The following is a 15123-nucleotide window of genomic DNA, read 5'->3' as shown; positions in this document are numbered from 1 at the left end:
TTTGCGCACGCGTGAAAACTTCTCGTTTTTCTCAGGACGCGTTTTCAGGAGTTTTGGTCTTGGGACGCTCCGTAGTTGGAGGTGTGGTACATACCAGTGACGATCTGGGTCGTGATTGGCTTGTACCCAACGCCCCCGGAACTCAGGGGTCCTCGCGCGAAGGCTGAAGGGAGTGTGACAGGCGGCAGAGAACCCGGCCGGACGGAATGCCTCGGTACGCGCAGCTAGTTATGGGGCCCGCGGGCAGCGGGAAGGTGAGGCTCGAGGAGCTACAGTTCGTGGGCGCTGGGGCCCCGGGGCACCCTGGGTAATTCGCTTCCGCTCTCTGCTTGTACTTTGTTTTTGTTGGGGGAGTAAAGGCAAGCGTTAGTAGTTAGTGGGGGCAGGAGAGATGGCTGAGCGCATCAGAGCTTGTTCTGCTGTTCCAGAGGACTCGAGTTCGGGTCCCTGCACCCACACACAGTTGTCACTCCAGCCCTAGGCCTCTGCAAACGGTGTATTCATGTGCATGTGCCCACACACAACACAGACTTTTAAAATAATAACAGTATTAGGATACTTTTGCTCCAGGAACTGCTCTGGCCGTCCCAAGTGTTCTCATAACCACTCCGTGAGTTTGCGCCTATACTCACTCTACAGATTAAAGAAAACGAGATACGCTTAGTTCTGGCCGGAATTTGAGTTCATTATTGTCTAATTTCAGATCAGGCCCTCTGCTACACACCCAGAATAGGGTCTTGTTCGTCACTGTTAGAAGTTTGAGCGTTGGGTTCCGTCGCAGCACTGGGAGGTGGGAGGGGAAAGTTGGGTTATGGATTTCTGAGGTATGTCTCCCTTGTGTGCACTGCCCAAAGAGACCGGAAGAGGGTGTCGCTTGCAGAAATCCCAGATCTTCAGCGAGAGCAGCAAGTGGTCTTAAACACTCAGCCATCTCTGCAGTTCACAAAGAATGTGTATTGCAGCTTTTCTTTTCTTTCTTTTTCTTTTTCTTTTTGTTTTGTTTTTCAAGACAGGGTTTCTCTGTAGCTTTTGGAGCCTGTCCTGGAACTAGCTCTTGTAGACCAGGCTGACTTCGAACTGCCTCTGCCTCCCGAGTGCTGGAATTTAGAACTGGTCCCAGGCAAGTCCGGTTATTTTCAAATCATACCTGGTATTGGGTAAAAATCTTTTTGACTTTTGGCTTTTGACTCTGCATTCCTGGCAAGTGCCTGGCAGCATGGAGTGCCGGAACCAGCACTCCCACGCGCTCTGACATCACAGTTCTCCCACTCCTGCCCCATCACATACCACACACACACCACACCCCCACACACAACCCCCCCCACCATTTATTTATTATGAATTCGTGCGCCACCACTGCCTGGCTGTGAAAGACCCTACAGACCCCCTCCTCAGAACCCGCAGCTAGCAGGCTCCCCGGGAGAACGTCCTGTTTGCTTGAAAGAGTCTCAGGATCAGCAGCTAGCCTGCTCTCGTGAGAGGAAAACAGGATATCTATAAGATAGGACATCTACAAAGCAGGATGACTGCAAAGTAGGATATCTATAAGATAAGAACAGGATGTCTGCTGCCAGACATCCATGCTGGGAGAGGAAAACCATTCATGCCCCCCCACCTCATTCCAATAACCACGCTTCTGCTTCTGTAAAACTTGCTTTTTACTACCCTCTCTCCTATAAAAAGACCTCCTCCCAGTCTGCTGGTGCGCAAGTCCTCCGAAAGACTTTGTCGCCCGCAGGTACCTGTGTCTACCTAATAAACCTCTTGCAGTTTGCATCCGTGTGGTCTCGGCCTGTTCCTTGGCTTCGGGGAGGTCTCCTCCCGAGGGAAGGTCCTCTTCGGGGTTCTTTCAGCTGTATTGCAGGTTTTCATTTTTCGCGCGCACGCACGCGCGCGCGTGTGTGTGTGTGTGTGTGTGTTAAGTATTTTTTTGTTGTTTGTTTCTGAAACAGTCTCACTAGCTTTTAACTGGCCTGGAACTCATTGTGTAGCCCATGCTATGTATTTAGTCTCCAACTCAGAGATATGCCTCAAGTGTAGGGATTAAAGTTGTGCACAACTGTTCCCAGCCCCTAGCCTCGGTTTTTAATAGGCAACAGCATTAGTAAGGCTGCAGCAGTGGTGTGCTTTTGACCCCAACATTTGGGAAACAGAAGGCAGGAGAATCTTGAGTTTGAGGCCAATCTGAGCAACACAGCAAGAAATACCCTGTTTCCAAGAGAAAAACAAAATCTAGCTTTCTGATTGGCTGACCAGTGATTAGGGTGGGCTATTAGAATAGGAAAATGAACAGCAGATGCTGAGGCCTCCAAGGGTGGAGTCAGGGGGTTATTAAACATAGCATGCCTCCTGCCCTGAGTAGGCTTCCCATGTAGATTCCAGAAGTGCAGAATGTGGTGGTGCACACCTCGAGTCCCAGCACTTAGGAGGCAGAGGCAAGTGGATCTCTGTAAGTTTGAGGCCAGCCTGCTCTACAGAGTGAGGCAGAACAACACAGTGAACACCTGTCTCAAAAACAACACCTTCTACAAGTGGGGCTGAGTAGCACATGCCTGTTATCCCAGCCTTGGGGGAGTGGATCAGGAGGAAAATTGTAGGTAACATAGGCTGGGATCTAGCTTGGTCGTAGGTGCTTGCCTGTTAGGGACAAGGCCCTGAGTTCAGTCCCCAGCACTGTAAATAACAACATCAATAAGTTTAAAAAAGTTGAGTTTGTTTTTGGAGACAAATTCTTCCTGTGTAGTCCACGCTGGCCTTAAACTCATGGTCCTCTTGCCTCAACTTCCTTTGTTCTGGGATTATAGGTAGACACCCCCATGTCTGGAAAAAGTTACTTAGAATTTTATAGTTATCTTCATATTATGAGGAATATACTCATAATTGTTTTTTATTTTTAATTGTGATACAGTGTTTCCTTGTTTTGTTTTCTTTTGAAATAGGGTTTCTCTGTGTAGCCCTGACTATCCTAGAACTTGCTTTGTAGACAGGCTGGCCTCGAACTCAGAGATCCATCTGCCTCCGCCTCCTGAGTGCTGGATAATGTTTCCTTGAATAGTTCTATTAAAGGAATAATCTTAGGGACACTAAACACAGTAGAAAAGGCAAAGATAATGATCACATACCAAGTTTGGGGAATTCCCAGTGTCCATGGAGGTGTTGTGTTACTTGAGTATTTAATAAACCCATGGTTCTGAGTACCAGAGACATACATAGGACTCCACAGAGCCTGTAATCTAGGAGGTAGATAGCTGACCTGTCTGTCAATCACAGTACATTTTGATGCGTGAAGGGGTTATATCAGTCAGAGAACAGGTGTCAAGAGGGAAGCATGGTGGAGATCATTTGTATAACCTGAGTTGATTTTGGGGCTGTGTTAAAGCTCCCTAAGCCTGAGCCACACCTTGATCTATAGCTCTGCTTTCACTGCCTTCCCATGGCTTTCCCCAAAGGTGCAGCTTTGTTCTGTGTGGACACTGCCCCAAGGAATGGAGAAGTCCCTGGGGTGTGGAGGTGGCACTGTACTGCCCTCTGTGCTAACCACCCCCCTTGTCACGTTACAGAGCACCTACTGTTCCACCATGGTTCAGCACTGTGAAGCCCTCAACCGCTCTGTCCAGGTTGTCAACCTGGACCCTGCAGCAGAGCACTTCAGCTACCCTGTGATGGCTGGTAAGTCCTGGCAGAGCCTCCTGCAGTGAAACGGCCAGTTACTCTCAGGCTCACCCTGGTTTCATGATGAGGGAGATGAAGCCGAGGGTCATTTGGTGATGGGTATCCGTGGGTGTGGGTGTGAAGACTTAAAGGTGAGTGGGCTCCTGCCCGTCTGCTTTTCCCTGTTGTCCCTTTGTTACTTTTACTGGTAAGACCAGGGTAATACGGTTTGTATGCAGCAAATAGCACCAATGCTGGCTTAAAAGGTGAGCTCAGGGCTGGGGGTGTGGCTTGGTGGTAGAATGCTTGCCTGGGGTAATGTAGCCTTGGGTTTGAGCACCACAGAAAACTAAATGAGGTGGTGCATGTTTGCAACCTCAGTGCTCAGTAAAACAAACCAAAAAAAATTTTATTAAAAAAAAATAAATAAATAGCCGGGCGGTGGTGGCGCACGCCTTTAATCCCAGCACTTGGGAGGCAGAGGCAGGTGGATCTCTGTGAGTTCAAGGCCAGCCTGGTCTACAAGAGCTAGTTCTGGGACAGGCACCAAAGCAACAGAGAAACCCTGCCTCGAAAAACCAAAATAAATAAATAAATAAATAAATAAATAAAAATAAAAGTAAAAAAAATAAATAACTGGGCTGGGTGGTGGCGGCACACGCCTTTAATCCTAGCACTTGGGAGACAGAAGTAGGTAGATCTTAGTGAGTTCTAGGCCAGCTTGGTCTACAAAGTGAGTTCCAGGACAGCCAGGACTGTTACAGAGAGAAACCCTGTCTTGAAAAAACAAACAGACAAAACAAAAAAAGCAGTAACCTTAGGCAGGTGGTGGTGGTGCATACCTTTAATCCCAGCATTCAGGAGGCAAAGGCAGTCAGTCCATCTCTGTGAGTTCAAAAGGAGACCTGGTCTACAGAATTCCAGAACATCAAAACTGATAATACACAGAGAAACCCTGGGTGAGGGAGGGGATGACAAACCAATAATAAACCTCAATCAGTGTTGAGATATTTAATACCTTTCTGTAGGTAAGTCATACAGTTCCTATCCTTCCACTCAGGATGAATGCGCACTGGAGTTAACTAGCTTCTTTGGATCATCGAGTTAAGAGATAGCACGTGGCTTCATTTTAGCTTCCTTCTTGACATAGTTAATACATAGTGAATGGTCAACATTTGAAGGACACAGAGGAGAAAGTATGCAGAAATATCAGCCAAATCGTGGCCCACCAATCAAATCTGATCCTTTGGGCAGCCAGTGTTACTGGTTTCTGATGTGTTCCTCCACGAGCAACTTGTGCATCTAAAACCCAGCCTGAGTGGACAGTATATAATGTGTTTGCAGTGAGCTTCTGTGTTTTGTTTTGTTACTTGCCTTGAGAAAGGACCGAGCTGTGTGAATCCTCTTACCTCACTCTCCCAAGAGCAGAGATTATTGTGGACAATCACAATCAGCTTTTTTCTTCCAGCACACCCATTTTTTACAGAAAGCTCCATGCTTTGAGTTTTTTACTTAATGATACAGCCAGGAGATTATATTATAGCAATGACTAAAGAGCTTTCCCTTAAAGCAGGGCATGGTGGTGCATGATATTAATCCCAGCACTCAGGAGGCAGAGACAGATAAATCTGTGGGAGTCTGAGGCCAGCCTGGTCTACAGAGTGAGTTCCAGGATAGCCAGAGCTACATAGTGAGACCCAGTCTCAAAAACCTAAACACACAAAAAGAGCTTCTCCTCCCCTTTCTCTGTCTGCATAGTGTTCTGCTGTGTAACATCTGTGCAGTAATTTATTTGCTCAGTCAGATGTCTTGCTCTCACCCCACCTATTCCTTTGAGGAGTAGGGTCTCCAGCTGAACCTAGAGTCAAGCCCTGGCAGCTCTCCCTCCTCTGCCCCACAGCACTGGAGTTACAGACATATGGCTATGCCCAGCTTTTTTTCACGGGTGCTAGAGATTCACACTCAGATCCTCATGCTTGTACACCAAGCACTCTTAGTCACGGAGCGTCTTCTCAGCCCCACACGTGAGGTCTTATATACCTGTTAGTCACTTCTAGAGAAGATAGTTTTCCAAGTGGATACTCATTCTGGTCCCTGCCTGGCTCTCTAGACATCCGGGAACTGATCGAGGTGGATGATGTAATGGAGGATGATTCTCTGCGGTTTGGTCCCAACGGAGGGTTGGTATTCTGCATGGAGTACTTTGCCAACAACTTTGACTGGCTGGAAAACTGCCTGGGACACGTTGAAGATGATTACATCCTTTTTGACTGTCCAGGTATGTCAGCCACTTGAAAATGCTGTCTGCCCTGAAGCTGTGATGGTGTGTCCTCGTCGGGACTGCACTGAGGGAGCCTGGGCCAGTGCCATGGAGCTTAGGGTCCCATAGCAAGCAAGATAAAGACACGCCATGGTTAATATTTGTGGCAGGGACTCACAAAAGGAACACAGGCTGTTCTGCAGAAGTGTTCAGGAGGCTACTGAGACAGCTGTGCAGGCAGAAGGCTAAGGACAAGAAGCAGTAGGCAGATTGGAGGTCGGGTGGCTGGGGCACAGTGAGCAGAAGTGTTGTGAGGTGAAACTGGTGAGGGGTAGGAAATGCCACGGCTTCTGAAGGGTGAGTGTGAACTTACCTTGCTCACCTGTGGCTTTCACTTGCTTTCTTTTTCTTGCTTTTAATCAAACACATGGACTCCACAGAAAAGTGTACGTGAAGCCGGGCGGTGGTGGCGCACGCCTTTAATCCCAGCACTTGGGAGGCGAAGGCAGAGGCAGGCGGATCTCTGTGAGTTCAAGGCCTGCCTGGTCTACAGGAGCTAGTTCCAGGACAGGCTCCAAAGCCATAGAGAAACCCTGCCTCAAAAAACCAAAACAACAACAAAAAAGTGTGTGTGTGTGTGTGTGTGTGTGTGTGTGTTATGGGTGTAAATATTCCCAGACTGCATGCCCCTTGTACTTGGATTTTTATTTTTCTGTGCTAGGGTTGAACCAGGGCTGGCTCATGTCAGGGAGGCAGTCTGCCACAGGTTCTCATCCCTGATCCCAGCACTGGCAAAAGCTGAGGTGTTAAAATCAATACTCTGCTCCATGTTTTCTTAGTGACCATACCTTAGGTTTTATGGTTGTCCTGGGAGTCTGTAAGGCCCCTTACCAGCTGAGTGCAGGGCATGGAGAGGGGCTCAGAGGTTAAGGGCACTTACTCATCCAGAGGACCCGAGTTTGGTTCCCAACACCTGTGTCGGGTGGCTTACAACTTGTATTTCTTCCACTCTGACACCCTGTTCCTGGCCTCCACATTCACCTCAAAGACCTGACATGCAGACATACATAAATCAAAATAATAAAACTCTTTCAGGAAAAAAGATGCAGAAAAAACAAAACAATGCAGAGTCTGCGGGGATGTTGCAGTCACAGAGTACTTGGCTAGCCTGTTCAAGGCTGCAGTCCAGTCTCTAGCACACAGACAAGACAAAAACACCTGGATGTCACAGCAGGATCTGACTTCCTCTCTTCAGTACTGGAGATTGAACCAAGGGCTTCATACACAGTAGGCATGCATCAGAGCACTGTGTGCCGCTTCCCCTTTACACCATCTCTGCAGCATCCTGTGTGGACACGTGCTGCGGTAACCAGGAGCATCCCATGTGTGCACGTGCTGCAGTTACTGGGAGCATCCCAAGTGTCCATGAGCTGCAGTAATTGGGAATATCCCATGTTTCCATGAGCTGTAGTAACTGGGAGCATCCCATGTGTGGATGTGCTGCAATAACCAGTTACTGCATTCTGGTGCTCTCCCTGCAGGTCAGATCGAGCTGTACACACATCTGCCTGTGATGAAGCAGCTGGTCCAGCAGCTTGAACAGTGGGAATTTCGAGTGTGCGGAGTATTCCTTGTTGATTCTCAGTTCATGGTGGAATCTTTCAAGGTCTGAGGATGAATCTCTTGTAGACTTTTCAGTCCTGGGTAGAAAGCAAGTGTCAATCTCTGCCCATTCTGTGTGAGTCTGTACATTTCATAGGCTATTCCATTTATTTAGTATCTCCAATGGTCAGATTATTATGTGAATATATACTTAATTAGAAAATAGATTTGAATTGGATATGGTGGTGCATGCCTTTAATCCCAGCACTTAGGAGACAGAGGCAGGAGGATCTCCTTGAGTTCCAGGCCAGCCAGAGCTCTCTGTCTCAAAAAAATATATATAAAAAAAAGCATTTGAAAGAACTGCTTATGAAATAAAAATTGAGACAAATGGGCACTGTATTAGATAGTGTATTTTAAAATATTAAGCTAGGGGGAAGATAGGGCTGGGAGGAGAAACTGGTTGGGATATAATATATGAGAGAATAATAATATAATAATAATAATAATGGGGGCTGGAGAGATGGCCGAGCTGTTTTAGAGCACTGGCTGCTCTTCCAGAGGTTCAATTCCCAGCAGCCACATGGTCGCTCACAACCATCCATAATGAGATCTGATGCCCTTTTCTGGCATGCAGGCATATATGCAGGCAGAAAACTGTATACATAATAAATGATACTAAGAAAAAGAAAAATCTTGTCTTGAAAGAACATGACATATGTATGTGTATATATACATATATATGTATATATATATTTCTATGTAAAAATACTGAAGTGGGTATGTGGTTCATGCCTGCAATCCCAGTATTCAGGAGGCTGAGGCAGGAGGGTTGCTGCAAGTTCAGGACCAGCCTTGTCTACAGAGTAAGACAGTATCTTAAATATAAAGATTAAAATAAACAGAAAAATCTGTTTTTAATTTTCTGAGAATCTTTTGTCCAGTTTAGGAGTTATAGACTTTCTCAGTAGTCTTGAGGAATGTTTGTGGGGTAAAAAAGGCTAATGTCATGGTCAAAATCAAGAAATGTGGTCAGGGGTTGGAGAGATGGCTCAGTAGTTAAGAGCACTGACTGCTCTTCCAGAGGACCTGGGTTCAATTCCAGCACCCACATAGTGGCTCATAGCTGTCCGTAACTCCAGTTTCAGGAGGCCCGACACCACCTTCAGGCAAAATACCAATGCACATAAAATAAAAAAATAAATTTAAAAGAAGAAATGTTGCCGGGCGGTGGTGGCGCACGCCTTTAATCCCAGCACTTGGGAGGCAGAGGCAGGCGGATGTCTGTGAGTTCGAGACCAGCCTGGTCTACAAGAGCTAGTTCCAGGACAGGCTCCAAAACCACAGAGAAACCCTGTCTCGAAAAACCAAAAAAGAAAAAAAAAAAAAAAGAAATGTCATTAGTGTAGATTGATTCCTTGATAGATTTGGGATACAGTCTTTCTGAGTAGCAAAGACTGGCCCAGAACTCGCTGCTCTCCTGTTCAGCTGGGATTAAAGGTCTGCCACACCCCTTTAGTCAAGTAGATGAGGTCACATCTTCCCTGACTCCTTTGGGGCTAAGGCTCCACCACCTTTTTAGCAAGCAAGATAAGTATCCTGCATCGTGTGCCAATATCCTTCCACTATGCCCTTGTCGGCACTAATTCATAGTTTCTGCTCGCTTTTCTTCTGCAGTTTATTTCTGGCATCCTGGCGGCTCTCAGTGCCATGATTTCTCTAGAAATCCCACAAGTTAACATCATGACGAAGATGGACCTGCTGAGTAAGAAAGCCAAAAAGGAAATTGAGAAGTGAGTTCAGGGCAGTCTGTCCCCAGGGCTCTCTGTATGGGATGAGCCTTCTGTCCACCGAGACAGGTCCCAGGGTGCCAGTCTCTTCCCTCATGTAGTTCTCCCTTCCTTGTCTCTCTCCTCACCTTTATAGGTTTCTCGATCCAGACATGTACTCTCTGCTAGAAGATTCAACAGGTCATTTAAGAAGCCAAAAATTCAAGAAATTGACAAAAGCTGTGTGTGGCTTGGTAAGCTTCGGTGGTGGTTTCTTCAGATTTTCTCTAATGGCTCCTCAGGCGTCTGTCCAGGGCCAGCTAGTGTCCAACCGTTTGGGCAACACAGTTCAATTTTGTTCCTTGCAGAAAGCAGGAGGGTGGGGAGGAACTTGACTTGTTAGTTCAGACCCTTTGACAACTCAGAGTTGTCTGAGCCTTCACACTTCACCACTTCAGGTGACTGTGGAGTTGAAATAGGTACCAGTGAAACCACTTCTGGTTACCTAGTAACCTGTTATGTGCCAGCAGGTTAGAAGTCAGATCAGTATCGGGGTCCATTTGGGGTACCAGCCCCTCAGAACTCTACAGGCTTGAGTGGGGCGCTACAGCCAGTGAAGGAAAATAACTGAGGGGATCTGAGGGGAAAAACAGTCTCCTCAGCATGTCTCTTTATTCTCTCCTCCTTGTCCTCTATTCTCATTCTTCAGTCCTAACTGTCATGATTTCTTAGCTCTAATTCTCTGTCTCAATTCTAAGTCCAATTCTCTGCTACATCCTCCTTCATTTTCTTATCTCTGCTAATTTTGGGGATGCTTCTGCTCCAACTTCTGTTCCAGTTTCTGTCCTCTCTTTATTCTTACCCAGCTATAAAGACCCACAAAATCTTAGAGGCATAGAGAGTAATCAGGTAACTTATATAAATAGACAAGGGAAGTTTATGGCCCTTGGTCCATTAGCACATTCTTCCAAATGTAGCAGTCTCAGAGGGCCTTTTAGGTCTGATTTTTATTCCTATTGCTCTAAGCTGTTAAAACAAAGAGGACACCCAAGCCTCTAAATTGTCACATCCTTGGCTTGATGCCTATCAGAGTGAGTCACCACTGGAGGTTTGATTTCCTCTGGGCTGTGGGTAGAGGGTTAATTATTTTTTCTGAGAGTAAGACACAAGCATCTTTACATCTCCTGGACTAAAGCCATCAGTAAACTGAGGTGAAGGTGAGGTAAGGAGTTAGGAATCTTTTTTTTTTATTTTGATTTTTCGAGACAGGGTTTCTCCGTAGATTTTGGTTCCTGACCTGGAACTAGTTCTTTTAGACCAGGCTGGCCTTGAACTCACAGAGATCCGCCTGCCTCTGCCTCCCGAGTGCTGAGTGCTGAGATTAAAGGCATGCGCCACCACTGCCCGGCAGGAATCTTTTATTTCAAGATTACTTTTGGGTCATTGCTTTGGGCACGCTTATTTTTTCTTTCTATCTGAGCAGCTCTGAATCAACAGCTTTGGGTATGTAGTAATTCTATGTCTTTGGATATCTGGGAATGTCTTAAATGGAATACATTTAACTGAACCCTAAATACTGACCAGATGTGTATCAGTAAAGAAATTGCAGGAAGGCAGATCTCATTTACACTGAAGAAAGGAACAGAAACCTGGTAGTGGGAAGCAGGTTTCTTGGCTTTGTGACTGTTTTCACACGTAACTAGGGGATGTAATCAGTAAACCCCAAATGCATAAGGGAAATTGTGCCCAGTAAATGATCAAATAGTGTTGAACTGTGGGAGATAAATCCCAGATTTCTAACAGATGGGGATAAGCTACAGAGAAAGCTACAGCAAGAAACAGCCACTTTATTCACAAGGCAATAATTCCAACATGCCTTGTATCTAATTCCTCCAAACAAAGCTCTTGTGAAATGATGCTGATTAGTTACTGAATGATCCTTTGGCTCGTAGGTCAGTCCTATGTGGTGCTGTTCTGGCTCTGGCTCTCCCTTTCCTAGTTCAGTGCATATGTGTATTTGTTTGTTTACTTGTTTCTTACATCTATTTATTTGTGTGTGCATACACGCATATATGCCAGGAAGACAAGCTTTGGGAGTTGATTCTTCCCTTCTATCATGTGGATTCTAAGGATGAACTCAGGTTGTCAGGCTTGGCAGCAAGCACCCTTACCCACTGAGCTGAGCCCTCTTGCCAGAGCACTTTGTTTTTGTTTGTTGAGGCAGTGTTTCTCTGTAACAGTCCTAGCTGTCTTGGAATTTGCTGGGTAGACCTGGCTGACCTTGAACTCACTGAGGTCGCAGCCTTTCAAGTTCTGGGATTAAAGGAGTGGCCACCACCACCCAGCCAGCACTTGTGTTTTTAATGAGAAGTATAAATGATTATAAAACACAGACCTAGAGCTGGGAGGTGGTAGCGCACACCTTTAATTGGGGGGGCAGAAGCAGGCAGATCTCTGAGTTCAAGGCCAGCCTGATCTACAGAGCAAGTTCCAGGACAGCCAGAGCTACACAGAGAAACCCTGTGAAAAACAAAATAAACACCACAGATCCAAGATGGCAGTTGTATGCTGCACCCCCTGAAAGTGACTCTTTCTTGAACCCCACACCCTAGATCGATGACTACAGCATGGTTCGGTTTCTGCCGTACGATCAGTCGGACGAGGAGAGCATGAACATCGTGCTCCAGCACATCGACTTTGCCATTCAGTATGGCGAGGACTTGGAGTTTAAGGAGCCAAAGGTATCTCGGGATTCGGGATGTGAACTCTCTTGAGGTGTGTGTGTGTCCTAGAGGAGGGGATTCATTTTCTGTTCTGTATGTCTTTTGTGTCAGGAACAGGAAGAAGAGTCTTCCTCCATGTTTGATGAGTATTTTCAGGAACGGCAGAACGAGTGAGGTTGACTGCACAGTGACCATCTGATTGTGGCTGTAGGAATGCATTTCTGGAGGAGGTGACTGGAAGCCGCTGCTTGTTTTAATGTAAACAACACTGGACCCTCCCCGCAGTGAGCCTGGATTGTGCTTGGAGCTTTGAAACCATTACTCTTTCTTTTTCTTTTCTTTTCTTTTTTTTTTTTTTTTTGTTGGTTCTTTTGAGATAGGATTTCTCTGTAGCTTTAGAACCTGCCCTGGAACTAGCTCTTGTAGACCAGGCTGACTTCAAACTCATAGAGATCCACCTGCCTCTGCCTCCCAAGTGCTGGGACTAAAGGCTTGTGCCACCATTGCCCAGCGAAACCACTACTCTTTTAAGAGATTCTATTCTGACAGCATCATTTTGGATTTAAAAAAAATCAAAGTAGGGCTGGAGAGATGGCTCAGAGGTTAAGAGCATTGCCTGCTCTTCCAAAGGTCCTGAGTTCAATTCCCAGCAACCACATGGTGGCTCACAACCACCTGTAATGAGGTCTGGTGCCCTCTTCTGGCCTGCAGGCATACACACAGACAGAATATTGTATACATAATAAATAAATATTTAAAAAAAAATCAAAGTAGCAATTGATGCACAAAGACTTGTATATAATATAAATCAACCGATCCACACACATATATCTCGTGTGTGTGTGTGAGAGAGAGAGAGATTGAGAGAGAGAGTGTGTTTCTAACTTTATTTTTACGGTTGGATTTTTGGTTTTTGAGGGGTTTTCTTTTGATTAATTTGTTTCTGGAGAGAAACAATTATTGTAACAACCATATATCTCCATCCGAATGAAAAACTGAAGAGGTATACATAAATCTTATTTTCCCAAATCAAACATGTATTATTTATATAATTAAAAATTAAAACTGTTTGAATATGTATGTGTGAATGTATGTGTTGGAAAGAAACAGGTCCTCCCTTTTTGGTTTTTTTTTTTTTTTGAGACAGGGTTTCAGGGTTTCTCTATGTAGCCCTGGCTGTCCAGGAACTTGCTCTGTAGATGAGGCTGACCTCAAACTCAATAATTCGCCTGCCTCTGACTCCCAAGTGCGGCATTAAAAGCATGCACACCTGGCCAGAAAAGCTCTTAAACAGGCTAATTTCCCCAAGGGTCAAAATGTAAGCGTGACTGTTTAGAAATCTCGTGTGTATCTATGCAGGCATGGTGGCTTGTGCCTGAAGTCCCAGCATTCAGGAATTGAGGTAGGAGGATTGCCTTGAGACCAAGTCCAATCTGGGCCACTTAGTGAGACCCTGTTTCAATAAATAAATAAACAAATTTTGTTTGTTGTCTCTGAGAATTTAAAAGCTTAGATACTCTGTAGTGATATTTCTTTCTTTCTTTTTTTTTTTTTTTGTGGTTTTTTTTTTGGTTTTTCGAGACAGGGTTTCTCTGTGGTTTTGGAGCCTGTCCTGGAACTAGCTCTTGTAGACCAGGCTGGTCTCGAACTCACAGAGATCCGCCTGCCTCTGCCTCCCGAGTGCTGGGATTAAAGGCGTGCGCCACCACCGCCCGGCTTTTTTTGTGGTTTTTTGAGACAAGGTTTCTTGTGGCTTTGGAGCCTGTCCTGGAACTAGTTTTTATAGACCAGGCTGGTCTTGAACTCACAGAGATCTGCCTGCCTCTGCCTCCCGAGTTCATTTGTATTTTAATAAGTAAAGCTTACCTGAAGATCAGGAGTAAAACAGCTGCACTGATAAGCTTTACAGTACAGACAGTGGTGATGCACATCATTAATCCCAGAAGCCATACTAGTTAGCCATAGAGGCTGGGCGGTAGTAGTGCACGCCTTTAATCCCAGCCCTAGAGAGGAATGTAAGACTCAAGGAGACAGCTCCCACACAGTCTCATTCTGAGATTCCTGGAGGCACCATCGCCATTTTGGACTGAGGTAGAGGTAAGAGCCAGTGGCTGGCTCTTTTGCTTTTCTGACCTTCAGGTTGAACCCCAATATCTATCTCTGTTTTTTTATTAATCGTGGTACAATATGCCGTGCATAGTGCATACCCTAAATCAGACGAAATAATTTTTTCTTCTAATTTACTGCCACAGGCCGGGCAATGGTGGCGCACGCCTTTAATCCCAGCACTCGGGAGGCAGAGGCAGGCAGATCTCTGTGAGTTCGAGACCAGCGTGGTCTACAGAGCTAGTTCCAGGACAGGCTCCAAAACCACAGAGAAACCCTGTCTCGAAAAAAACCAAAAAAAAATAAATAAATAATTTACTGCCACATTGAATTGTGTTCAGCTTTTCAGAACCTTTTGGCAGCAGGTGTGAAGAAGGTCATGGGGAGCAGCCAGCCAGAAGGTTTTGCTCTAGCATCCCTCAAAGGTCAAACTCTGGCAGAGTAAGGCTGAATCTCAGTAAGTCCTGTTAGACTTTACATTACAGAGCATTTTACATCATTTCTTTTGTTGAGTCCTCACAACAAGGTCCAAGGCTTCTCTGGTTATTTGGTGACCAGTCTTCCTGCTGATGCTAATTAAGCCCTCATAGAAATGTAATTTAGGGCCTGCCATTGGTGGCACACGCCTTTAATCCCAGCACTCAGGAGGCAGAGGCAGGAAGATCTCTGTGAGTTCAAAACCAGCTTGGTCTACAGAGCTAGTTTCAGGACAGTCACTGCTACACAGTGAGACTCTCAAAAAAAAAAAATTATATAAGGTTGATGTCAATGGTGGGTTTGTCTTCATCTTTGTAGACATGTGGCATCACTCTGGCCCTTATGATGCAATTGGTTTTCTTTTTTTTTTTTTGGTTTTTCGAGACAGGGTTTCTCTGTGGTTTTGGAGCCTGTCCTGGAACTAGCTCTGTAGACCAGGCTGGTCTCGAACTCACAGAGATCCGCCTGCCTCTGCCTCCCAAGTGCTGGGATTAAAGGCGTGCGCCACCACCGCCCGGCTGCAATTGGTTTTCGT

General features: G+C 45.8%; 1 protein-coding gene across 2 annotated transcripts; it reads left to right on the top strand.

The window, feature by feature from the left end:
- The first annotated feature begins 108 nt into the window (after window positions 1-108).
- Window positions 109-13474, top strand: Gpn3 (GPN-loop GTPase 3). Of its 2 annotated transcripts, none has more exons than XM_057764595.1 (8): window positions 109-214; window positions 3561-3669; window positions 5762-5929; window positions 7453-7577; window positions 9191-9306; window positions 9440-9536; window positions 11895-12023; window positions 12117-13474. In XM_057764595.1, exons 2-8 carry the CDS (start codon window positions 3579-3581, stop codon window positions 12177-12179), a joined length of 789 nt encoding a protein of 262 aa, XP_057620578.1. In that variant the 5' UTR covers window positions 109-214; window positions 3561-3578; the 3' UTR covers window positions 12180-13474. The 2 variants fall into 2 exon arrangements, with proteins under 2 accessions (XP_057620578.1, XP_057620577.1); XM_057764594.1 differs by having other exon boundaries at window positions 144-254.
- Window positions 13475-15123: the final 1649 nt, after the last annotated feature.

The sequence above is a fragment of the Chionomys nivalis genome, chromosome 3 (assembly GCF_950005125.1).
Source record: "Chionomys nivalis chromosome 3, mChiNiv1.1, whole genome shotgun sequence".
Classification (NCBI taxonomy): Eukaryota; Metazoa; Chordata; class Mammalia; order Rodentia; family Cricetidae; genus Chionomys; species Chionomys nivalis.
The sequence above is the reverse complement of the archived record's forward strand: the minus strand, read 5'-3'. Positions and strand labels throughout refer to the sequence as shown.

Bases quoted from the DNA above. Each gene is read 5' to 3' on its own strand.
- Gpn3 (XM_057764594.1), top strand. From the start codon at position 207: ATGCCTCGGTACGCGCAGCTAGTTATGGGGCCCGCGGGCAGCGGGAAG. The intron at 255-3,560 runs GTGAGGCTCGAG...GTCACGTTACAG, and splicing joins GGCCCGCGGGCAGCGGGAAG to AGCACCTACTGTTCCACCAT. The intron at 9,537-11,894 runs GTAAGCTTCGGT...CCCACACCCTAG, and splicing joins CAAAAGCTGTGTGTGGCTTG to ATCGATGACTACAGCATGGT.